General features: G+C 36.0%; 1 protein-coding gene across 2 annotated transcripts in view; it reads right to left on the reverse strand.

The window, feature by feature from the left end:
* LOC126267004 (uncharacterized) overlaps positions 1 to 12,809 on the reverse strand; it is a 105,947-nt gene that overhangs the window by 74,558 nt on the left and 18,580 nt on the right. For both annotated transcript variants that reach the window (XM_049971766.1, XM_049971765.1), the window contains exon 3: positions 10,777 to 10,981. In XM_049971766.1, coding sequence (XP_049827723.1) covers positions 10,777 to 10,981 — 205 coding nt within the window. The remainder of the gene's footprint in view (positions 1 to 10,776; positions 10,982 to 12,809) is intronic.

Here is a 12,809-nt window from a genome sequence, read left to right on the forward strand (position 1 = left end):
ACTGTCACTCTGATGTATATGCCAGTTTTACCTCATAAATAATTTCTGGTCACCATTCTCAAAGTTAACTACTTTTATGGTCCTACTATGCAGCACCACGGTGCCATGCTGATGGACTTCTTTTCCTTGTTACGATGTGTGCTTGTTGAAAGAGAACTTTAATCTGTCCAAACTACTAAATGATGTGAACAGCTTAGTGGTAACTCTACTGTAATTTATGCCCATTGTTTTTGGCATACAGCTTCAATTACAATGATGGGTGAACAGATCTTATAGCTTATAGTAACCTATTGTATCATATATGCATCTTGCTTGGACAGTAGGCATTGTACGATACCATGACACTTCTGAAAACAGTTTTTTATTCGCTTCTGCATGTTTACATTTTTGAATGCATCTCTCTGTTCCTTGACCTCCCAGGCATTGCCATGCCACAACGGGCAAAGAACAAGTGCTCTGCCACAGCATGTGAATAGGATTGCTCACTGTTGTGCTTTGCTGATGTCTGGAGCTGATATGACTTACACTTTATCTACACAGACATACACATAAAATAAGAGTGTGCAGAGTGGGACGTTTTACCCTTAACAACTACGTACACTGGAACATGTTATTCCAAAGAATCTTGTATTATACTACAGATCCTTCCACTTAGCTGATAGATGTTATGCTACTCAACACACTTAACTAATTACAGCATTGCATAACAACAGAATATTCTGTAAATAATAATAGGTTTATTTTCATTTCTGTTGTCATGATTTTCATTACTCATAGTCTCTTAAAGCGAAATCCACTTTTTCCTTGTTCTGAAAGTGAACCTCTATCAATTAATCCAGACTGATTCAACAAAGGATCAAGTCTTACCTAATCTACTTCAATGGGAATATTCGTGTACATATTTTGTTCATCACATCCTCTTTTCTAGCAAATAATTTCTGCTCTTTGACTATTTTTGCTTTTTTTGTATGGGATTTCCATGTACATTATTCCACTTTTTGTAGCAAAGAATATGAAAAAAATAGTACTGCTTACCCAGATTATATACTTGTTCCTCAGGTGTAACTGTCCTTTTGCTTCTTTACATCATTAATCATAAGAGCATAAGCTTCTCAAATTTATATAGATAAAAAAGGATCAGTTCCTTCTTCACCTTAAAGAGTTTCGTACTGACATTTAAAACTACAGCCCTCTTTACAACTTCCAATCTCAGATTTGTTGTAAGTTAATATTTGCAGCAATGTAAATACAAGTGCTCATGTACATATATTGTACTTCAACCATTTTGGAGAACACTTTTAACAGCATAACTAACTGTCACTGTACAGCTTCATATTTATGTCCCCAGCTGCACTGACATGCTGTTCTATATTAAATGTTCTCTGGTGTGAGTGTCCCTCCTGTCACCTCTCTACATAAAAGAAAGATTTCAAATCATTCCACCTATGGATTCACCTAACCTAGGCGTAGCCCATCCCTTCCATGGGACGGCCTACCCTATAATCTCCAATACCAACCCAAAATTGGGCACAACCCATCGTAACTACTTAGCACTACACAAAGCCTCTAACCCCTTTACCTTCTACATTCTAATGACAGAGTTTCTCTGTAGTGTACCAATTCTTCCAGTTTATTCCACATACATCTTTCCGTACTCCTTATTTTATAAGTGTGACCTACTTTTCCCTGCAATGTTGTACATTACATATATGAAAGTACCTTACATATATGAAAGTACCTAATAAAAGGGCAGCTCTCATGGTATTCTTCCTATGTTTGTTACTTTGTTTTCGATAACAGTCCTGTGATTCTCTAGAGATAATAACATGCTCAAATACAGCTGCCAGATGATTTTCTCTCTGAACCAATGCTTTACCTTTACGTATTTGATTTCTGTTCCCATTCTCCCCCCTGTTTTTTGTGACATGGTTGATGTATGTATAACTTCTGTCAGTTAACTGTTTGTGTTTCTCATAAAATGTATTCACATTTACAAATCTGGATAACCATCAAATGTATAATGGAATGACAACAATGAAAATTTTTGCTGCATCAGAACTTAAACCTGGATTTCCCACTTATCATGGGTGGTTGCCTCACCATTTGGTTACCTGAGCATGACTCACAGTCAGATCCGAACTTCCAAATATTGTCAACCATGTGTCTACAACCAGTACTTGTACATCCATTATTTATATTTCCTTAAAGGGTTAGACATTATACTTGAAAGCCGCTTGCCCTGTGTCCACGGATAAATAAAATATTGCAGTGCTTGTGTTATTCTGAATTACAATGCAGTATTCGTTCTGACACTGCATCATAATTGAGAATAATACAGGCACTACAGTATTGCATGTGTTTCTTGTTGCTATACAGGTGTTTTTGCCCATGCTATCTTATGTTGGTGGTAAGTACCACAATGTGCTCTGCAGAAAAGAAGGGCTTCTGCAATACAAACACATGAATGTGGAAAGAGGGGCAACAGAACAGGCACTACAGTCAGAGAAGTAAGAGAAAGAAAAATTCTTAGAAGCCCCAAGGACAGAATTCACTCTTCAATGACATGCCTTCAGAACAGACTGTTCTTGATCTCACCCATATAGACCTCAAAAAATTGATCCTAACATGCCACTATTGTAAGCATGATATTACTGAGTAACTACACATCTGAAATTTGTCAAACAGTCATAATTACAAGTCAGTCAGTCTATTGTCATTATCTCCACAAGCTGACTCATGGAACGTAACCTCCCATATAAAAATGTATACAACCTCTAACAATAAAGTTTGGTGAACAGTCCTGTAACATTAACATAGATGAACTATGAACTACAGTTACCTTACTGTCCTTTGAAATAGTCACCTCCCAAAACTATGGACTGCTGAGCTCTGCGATACATGTCCTGGAAACTTTACACGAAGTCTTCCTTTGGGATGGTGTTCAAAAGCCATGTCATGTTTTGTTGGATGTCAGGAATATCATAAAATCTCTTTCCTTTCAATGCAAGTTTGTGTTGAGGAAATAGGAAGAAGTCTGGATGACTGAGATCTGGTGAATATAGTGGATATTCAAGCTGCACCACCCCCTTCTTCACCAGGAACAATTTGACGATATTTGCTGTGTGTGGACAAGCATTTTCGTGAACAAAAAATCAGGAACCTTGTTGTGCATTCTGGGGTCATACCCTGCATAGACCTTGCATGAAACAGGTCAAAATTTCAACGTACCATGCAGTGTTCAACATTGCTTCCTCAGGTAGAAATTCCTTGTGGATAATGCCTTGACTATCAAAAAAGGTGATGATCATCATTTCGATACATGATTTTTTGGCTCTGACCTTTTCCTGATGAGGTGATCTCAGAGAACATCATTCCATGTTTAGTCGTTTCATTTCAGGGTTGTACCAGAGAACACCAGGTTTCATCCTCAGTGACAACACAGTTCAAGAAATTGGGTGTCGCATCCATCATTTTGACAAAATCCTTTGAAGCCTCTAAATGTGCTTGCTTCTGATTGTCAGTCAAGTGATGTGACACAAGGTGACAACATGTTTTCCTCTTCCCAAACTCCTAGGTAAGGATTTGTTGCATGGATTCATGGTTCATCTGCAGACCATCCACTATCATACACACAGATAATCAACAGTTGTTCATGATTAATGTCCTCACTTTCTCAATGTTTTCGTCATTGACAGTGGTTGCCTGTTGTCCACTATGGGGATTGTCAAAAACACTTTCCCAGTCTCCTAGAAAACAGGCGAACCACTTGTACACACAATTCATGGACAGTGTTTGATCCCCAAAAACATGTATCAGTGTTGCATATGTTTCTTTTGGTGTTGTGCAGAGCTTAAAACAAATCTTTAAATTGATTATTTGCTTGTTCGTTGTCCTGTTCTCTGTTCAGAACCAATGCACTAAACAAGCACTTTGTCCAACAGGGTCTAATACAGAACACACACAATGCTCAACTGAACTATGGTGGGGGCAGGTTGTCCACACCAGCCACTATGCACATGCACTGTTGGGAGTCACCAGTGTTGCCCAATCAACTGTTCTGACTTCATTCAATGAACTTTATTGCCAGAGGTTGTAGAAACCCAACCATAATGTGTCATAATATAGAAAAAATATAAAATTCTCATTACACGTAAGTTATGTATGATATTCATTCTACATTGTCACATAATATAATTGTAATAGATTTTTATTATACCAATATTTTCATTTCTTTCATTCATTAGAAAATTATGTCAAATACTTTGTAATATGTCAGTGCTAATTTTAATGTAGTTCTATGACTGAAATGAGTGTAGGACAGTGAGAAACACAGTCAAGTGGAAGATTATAGGATAGTGAGAGTAGAAGAAAGTAGAAGAAACTACTCTAGGGAAAATTAAATATGAAACCTTAGCAGCTAACTCAGAAACTGGCAGTCGTCACCCAGCCTAATCTGAAAAGGTGGCAGAGTCCGTTGAGGACTCTTTAACATATCAATTTTGTACAATATCTTTTATTGAGGGTCTTCTTCTGGGTCTATTAGATATGTTGCAAGGGCACAAAGCTTAGATAATCTTATGTATCACTAAAATACTTTCAGCTGACTATAATTTTCATTTAATACTCAGTTTCAATTAAGTAATTATCATGTTTTACAAGTAATAATGCCCTAACATCTTTGTGGAATATACTGAACATTAAGCTTATGCCCTGTTGCTGAACTAGTGATTATATTTAACATTTGACTTTCTGTTGCAGCAGAAGAGAACAGGTGAATATCTTACAACATTAATTATGAACATAAATAAATTACCCTCTTCTAATCAATTATATTCATTTACAAACCAATAAATAAGGAAAAAAGAAATTAAGGCTCAGTTTGTCTCAGGTAAGTAATTAAAATAATTATCATTGCATAATTTTTGTAAATAACTCCTAAATAAATAAATTTTGGCCTTCCAGCTCCATGACTGGTAACATAAGGCATACTATATCTGTAATGATACATTGGTGTCCTCCTAATTAACTATTCTAACCTCCTCCTGGATGTGGAGAGAAAATGCATCATAAATTTTTCCCATCCATCTTTGTGTTAATTAGTAAGATTCTCCTTAGTAAGACAATTCATCTAAATAACATAGGATGCCTGATGCAGCACGTGGCTCACTACTAATAAACTTCCCTTTTTTAATCAATGGCAAACAAGAAGACAGCTTTTTACTGCATACTTCTAACGTAAAGTTTCTCTCAAGTAATCCATAAAGTTCACATGCTTATTATCATCAGTCTTAAAACACAAATACATGTTAATATTATATGCTACAAGCACTTATATGCTCTTCAGATATGATATTATCAAAGCTCAAGTCATCAGTATCACATTCTTTCTGTCTTAAATATTTTGCAAAGATTGGTTTCCTCTCATCATAAATTTTAGGACATACACTAAGATACAAAAATTCTCTTGTGAATGCTATTTTGAACTGACACAAACCCTTAAATTTATACTGGTATTTGGAACCACCTCTTCCAGTTGTGAATGAATAAGAATAAAATTAATTTTAGTTGTATCTGCCCAATCTTTTGGTAATATTTCATAAAATTGCTTCAAAATTTTCACTGTGCATGTAGAACCATCTGGTTTGACCTTTATAAATTCCTTCTAGTGTACTACAATATTGTCAAAAGAATTTGTCATTACACTGGTAAATTCACCATTCTCTGTCTTGGGACTATTTGCAGCTCACCTAATTGGACACTCTGAATGCTGCCAGTACATTAAACTCGGGTGAAGTAATACTGGATCAGCTGGTGTGCAGTTATCACATAGTTGTGTTGACTGGCTACTGCTCTGTGAAATGAAGCCACTCTGCTGTTGCATTGATCGGCTGCTGCAAAGTCATTCTCGGAGATTACTGTTGCACTCTTAGCCTTGGAATCAGCATGCCAACATGTTCCATTTCCTCAACATCATGATTTTGACTAATGTACTGATGCTTATTTCAATGCTTAACTATTTCTTGTCATTCACCAGGTTACTATGGTCAATTAATCTCATTTACCTCTTTCTGGTGAGATGTGCGCATGTTGGAAGAGAGCTTTAATCTGTCCATGCTACATGAAGTAAAGAGCTTACTGGTAACTTTTCTGTATTTTACACCCATTGTTTCTTATACATATCTTCAATTACAATGATGGGTGAACAGATCTCATAGGTTATGATAACCCATTATAGCATACATGTGTCTTACTTGGGCATTAGCCACTGAATGAAACCATGACAGTTTTTCAATTTTTCATGTGTTCCTGCTCATTGACATACCTGAGCAAGTCTCTCTGTTTCTTGACCTCCAAGGTGGCGAGAATAGCAAAGAAGATGTGCTCCGCCACAGCAAGTGGAGAGGTTTATTCACTGTCGTACCTCACTGATGTCTGGGGCTGATGTTACTTATACTTTATTTGGACAGACATAAAACGAGGGCGAGCACAGTGAGACATTTTACCCTTTACAACTACCTAAACTGCAGTTTCAGCTCTCACAAATATCTTTCATCAGCCTAAGAGGGTAAGAGTGGAAAATGTTATTCTAATGAATCTTATATTATACTATGGTTGGTATGTCATGGAAGGATAAAACAAAAAGTATGATACATTTATTACTACAGTTAAATATCATTTTAATGCACCATTCCCCAAAGTAAAGAGACAACAAAAGCTACAGAATGTACAGGATGAACACAGTTGAACACCAGTGAAAAGTTAAAGAACACAAAAACTGCAGGACTGAGACAGATGGACAAAACTAAAAATCAGAAAGTATGACGAATGAAGTATAGGAAAATAATAAAGGGAGACAAAGGTAAGAGCAATTAACACCATCACACTGAACTAAAAAAAAACACAGTTTGGAATATAATTAATGCTGAGAGAAAGTAAAAAGATTGATCAAGCAAAGAAACAGAGATCAGATTAATGAAAATAGACAACACAATATTTGCAACTGACAGAGGAATAGCAAACATACTCAATGATAATAACAAAAATGTGGCTGAGCACTTAAAATTGGATAGAAAGTGTCCAAACAAGGAGGCTCTAAGGTATTAAAAAATCATGGAGCATCATGATCTTGAAACCAGTCACAAACAATGAACTGAGGAAAACAACCCAGAAACTAAAGATCAGGAAATCTGCTGGTGATGATGAAATATCAAATCATATAATACAGGTAGTCAGTGAACAAATTACATCACTATTTCTGGACACAGCAAACATGTCTCTCAGAGATGGATTTCTCCAGAAAAACTGAAAACAAATGTAGTGTCCATCACTATTTTGAAGTAAATTTACTAATTTTAGCTTGTCTAATTTATCTTCATCAAAAAAATTATAATCTGCACCCCATGCTTGTTTTATATGACTTGGTTTAATTTCTTTCTGTCTATGGATGTCTTCTTGTCTGGATATGCTAGTGAGCAGTACACAAATTTTGTGTAGAGTATTTTCATCCTGAATATTTAGCAACACCAACTCATATTTCTGGAAGAAAATGGCTGATCACTACTGGGATCTATTGAGTCTACCAAACTGCATTGGTAGATTAAATGGAAAGCACATCAGACTTACAGCTTTTTCTAAATCTGGATTACCATTTCATAATTACAAAGATTTTCCTTCCCTTGGTTTGTTAGGTGTTTCAGATACAGATGTATTACTTCTATAAACTGCTCTTGGAGAGTTTGGCCACAACAGTCATGCAAGAGTGTTAAAAGAACTCTGCTGTGAAACCATAGTACAGCTACATCATGATGTCTGTAAGGCAAATACGATGCACCAGTTGTCCAGATGTATCCTTCATTTAACTTAAAAATACAACATGTTTCAGTGAGACATAGTTCCATTATCAAGTTCTTAAACATTATTAAGCCATGTCATAATGGGATCGTATCTTCCTGAAACACATTGTGTTTTTAAATTAAATAAATCACACAAACTGGTGTTTGGAGATGACTTACACCTTTACTGCAAAAGGACTGTGAATTTTTAAAATATTTTGCAGTGGATGAAGCTTTTTCACTAACAAAATGAGTTATGAGGTATCATCCTCATAATCAATTAACTGATGAAAGGCCCATATTTATTTACAGATTACCTAAGGGAAGTGGGTCTGGTTCTGGATGTTGTTTCATACAAAATGACATTATATGTTTTTATTCAGTTGTATAACTCCTTTCTTTTCCACAAATTCACAAAACAGAAAAAAAAGAACTGATTTCAATTACTGCACCTGTCTCTGGTATTTCACTCGTAATCATTTCCCACTCCTTATCTTCAGCATTCTTGTTGCTCCATTTAGCACTTCTGTGGTTATAAATACATTGATATTCCTCCTCAAGACAAAAGAATGAATGTGGAACTCAGGATTGTTTTTTTATTCTCCTGGGTTCAGAGGTAAGTCTACTACTAAAGCAGAAACTGTCACTATATGGTACAGATGTGACATATGGCAAAAGTGCAACACACTGCACTAATTTGGCATACCATACAGCACCCTTACATCACATAAATGTGGTAGCTTCTACCCCATCAGACTGTGTTTGTTCCACCTGACATTTGAAGCTGGATACAAGCCTTATGCCATATCACAAATGACATCACTTGCTGCATTATTCTGGTGGGCGTCCTGCTGTAGGCCCATTTTACTCTTGTCCAAAAGCAATCTAAACTGCTTTGTATACACAGCATGCCACTGAAGCATTTTCACATTTATCCACTGCTGCTGTGTATGACTTGGAAGCTCCCTTCATTTTATTCCTTCCCAGTCTCTCAGCTCAGTCTCAGTGAAATGGAACATGGACAATTGCTAGAATATGTTTTAGTTTAATGTTGTACAAAAAGAAGAAGGTAAAACAGAATAAAATGGATTTATTCATTTTCTGTTGATACTGTAAAAGCCTGTGTCTTTTGCATAACTCTGTGCTTGACAGAGATAGCTATGCAAGTGAAAATATATTATCAATAACCTGGCCTAAACAAGTGCACGCAGCACTTGGAGAGTACATGGAGGAATTTCAATTCATAATGTGAGGAACATAGTGATGCATCCTGAACAAGTAAATGGAATACATGGAGGAATTTCAACACATAATGTGAGGAACATAATGATGTATTACTTTTTAATTGCATCTGCGTCTGAAGATTAGCAGTTTTATAAAATATAAGTTTTGGAAAGATTGTTATCACATCATTCAGTGTAAACACATTTTTCATGCTTAAAATGGGCCTTAAGCTTCATCACAACTCAAAAGTAATAATGGGTCTGTTAACAACTGGAATCCATTGAAAATCAGAATTTCTTTTATCTGTGGTGTTTCCATGTTTTGTATGGAGAATATGTAAGCTGTATACCTGAAATTCATCAAGTATTATTACAATGACTGCGTATTACTATGTATAATGAAAATTAAAGTGATAATCACAATACTGAATGTATTGAAGCTCACTGATTTATCTGTGGAACTGTAAATTTGAGTGAATGAATATTTGATGAAATGATGCTCGCAATCAATCTGCGGTTAAAATTGCACTGATAATAAGACATACTTTGACAGAACAAATGAAATAGATTTACTTGGGGGGGGGGGGGGGTGGAAATGACAACTGATTACTAACTGTCAACTTATTTTATAATTAAAAAAAAGAAAGAAAAGACTTCAGTCCAACTACACAGTAAGCCTTTGTGTGTAAATCAAACAAAGGAACTAGTACGACTCATTACAGTTCATAATGTCAAGGGCACTGACTGGTAAGAACAAAGAAGTGCAAGATTTAGTGACTACACTAAACTACACTGCAGTGCTAAGGGAAGGGCATGGGCATACTTTACATACTCCAAATTTGTAGCCATATGCAAATGAGTGCAACCATGTGACATACACATAGCCACAGACAGCACTTACTCAGCTGTCAGTGCTCACTTGACTTGCCTGTGTCATTAGGCAAAGTGATATCAGTCAACTATAACGCATTAATGTGTGAAGTGCTTTTAAATGACACAGCATCAGGGATAGAACTGTTTGTGTGAACTGTTCTGAAAAGATTTTAGAGTACTTCTTGTGTAGACCATTTTTATGGGACACACATCTGGAGGACTCTAGTATGCACTAACAGTCTTCAAAATTTCAGCAAATATTGTGAAAGTTCAAAATGTTTACTTTTTGAATAAATATCTAAGTTTTTTATCCTATTTTCTAGATATTTATATAGTATAAATCTGTGTGTTTTATTCAAAAATTGTTTTACAAAAACTGACTTGTGTTTTCTTGGATTTAAAACTACAAAATTAACTAAACTGAAATACATATATGCGAAATTTAGATCTGTACAATTCTGAAGTTCAGTATATGAAATTGGATGATGAACTTAGCCATCTTCAGATCATTAAATTACTTTAAATAATCTCTGACAATGGACAATGATAATGTGCCAGTAAGAGAGACAACAGCAAATTTAGGTTACTGTAATAAAAATGTCATATACTTGAAAGGTGTAATGCTTACTCCTAGATGAATCTGGTATCAGGTATTTCATAATGTGTCTATCCTAACAAGCCAGGTACATTTCAAGATAAACCTGTTGTACACAATGTAATTCTAAGGGATCAAATGAAGTTAAGTTTAGTTCAATCTAACCTTGACAAATATGAAGCTAAGTTCAAGTTAAAAGATAATATTTGACAAATATCAAAATGTAGAACTAACATAATGGAAACACTCAGACCTTTTTTAGGAATTCCTCATAGATGGACAAAGACTGCAACTGCTTTTCCATTGATTGTGCAACAGAATCCAGTTGGTCAACAGCAGCTTGAGTCTCTTCAATACCATGATATCTTCTCGTTGGATCAAATGCAGATAACTTTCGTTTCAATCTTTCACGTTCATTTTCACTTAGAGTTATTAACTTTTCACTTGCAATAATAGATCTGTCAAGGTCAAAGAAGAAGTGAAATGTACATAGTATATTGATGTATAGAGTTATTTCGAGAAATTAGGCCAAACTGTGGGATACAACCCTCAAGAAGATATGGGACAAACAAAATGTAGTAGTATGCTGTATGTTGAGAAATGAATGGTTTACATGCTAGTGGCCGTTTTATTCATATCATGCAGGATCCAACACAACACTTTTTACCGCCATACGACATAGAGGAGGTCTTTAACTGGTAATGAAGGTCCTCAAAGTTTCTTTGCATATGCCGCAATAGGTTCTGCAGTACTTATCCAAATGCTTTCACCTGCATTCAGATGATGTCATAGGCAGTTCAAAAAATTTTGGGCTTGCAGCCGGTCGTCATTCAATACTTTGCATAATATTTCAACTGGGCACCTGCCAGTCATTTTAAAATTGACGTCATAGGCAGTGTGAAATTTTCATGTGCTCTGCATACATGGCATCTTTCATGTGGCCCCAATGATAAGAGTAAGCTTTGAAGTTCAACAACAAGGGAAAGGTGTGAGGCTACATACAGTTTGCAGTATCATACAGCAACCAAAAGACCCTTTAATTCTTTTCTTCCAGCAGGAAAAAGTGTGATTCACAGTAAGTGGATATGCCTCACCTGTGACATCTCACACAAGGCCTGGCCACCAAGAGCTGCTGCATAACGATTTGATTCATGGATCCAGTTATATGGCTCCTACCGTGTATAGCGTTTTTATGACTATGATGTGTGGGGCCTGAAGATGGCATCAATGTAATAGCAAAACTGGTAGCACATGAGAAGATCATAAAATAAATTTCTGCAACACATATGGCTGTTGGTAAATTACTGCATCAAGAAATACATGCCAGCCGTTGTCCCACGGTCCATAGTGGATCAATGAAGATTATGTGGAGACTGTCCGCAAAATGTGTTGTGAACAGAGTTAGTAGCAAAAAAATAATAAATTGAAACATCATGTTTGATGCAGCAGTTTCTCATGTATCTCAGTATTTATGACATCACATCTCCTGATCTATGTGTTGTACATATGAGGCACGCAAAATACCCTCAGACTTCAAGGAAAATATAATAATTCCAATTTCAAAGAAAGCAGGTGCTAACAGGTACGAAAATTACTGAACTATCAGTTTAATAAGTCATGGTTGCATAATACTAACATGAATTCTGTACAGAAGAATGGAAAAAGTGGCAGAAGCTGACAGGAGGATCAGTTTTGATTCCGGAGAAATGTAGGAACTCATAGTTGCCATACAACTTCTCACAGAAGATAGGTTACAGAAAGGTAAACCTACATCTGCAGCATCTGTTGCCTTAGAGAAAACTGTTAGCAACATTGACTGGAATACTCTCTTTCAAATTCTGAAGATGGCACGAATGAAATAAAGGGAGCAAACGGTTATTTACAATTTATACAGGATCTAGACAGCAGTTATAAGAGTCAAGGGGCATGAAAGGGAAGCAGAGGTTCAGAAGGGAGTGAGACAGGACTATAGTCTATCCCTGATGTTTTTCAATATGTACACTGAACAAGCAGTAAAGAAAACTGAAGAAAAATCTGGAGTAGGAATTAAAGTACAGGGAGAAGAAATAAAAACTTTCAAGTTTGCCAATGACATTGTAATTGTATCAGAGAGAGCAGAGGACTTGGAAGCGCAGTGAATGGAATGGACAGCATATTTGAAGAAGGATATAAGAGGAATGTCAACAAAAGCAAAATGGGAAATGGAATGTAGTCGAATTAAATCAGATTATGCTAATGGAATTAGATTAGGAAATGTGACACTTAAAGTAGTAGATGAGTTTTACT

The sequence above is a fragment of the Schistocerca gregaria genome, chromosome 4 (genome assembly GCF_023897955.1).
Source record: "Schistocerca gregaria isolate iqSchGreg1 chromosome 4, iqSchGreg1.2, whole genome shotgun sequence".
In the NCBI taxonomy this organism is placed as follows: Eukaryota; Metazoa; Arthropoda; class Insecta; order Orthoptera; family Acrididae; genus Schistocerca; species Schistocerca gregaria.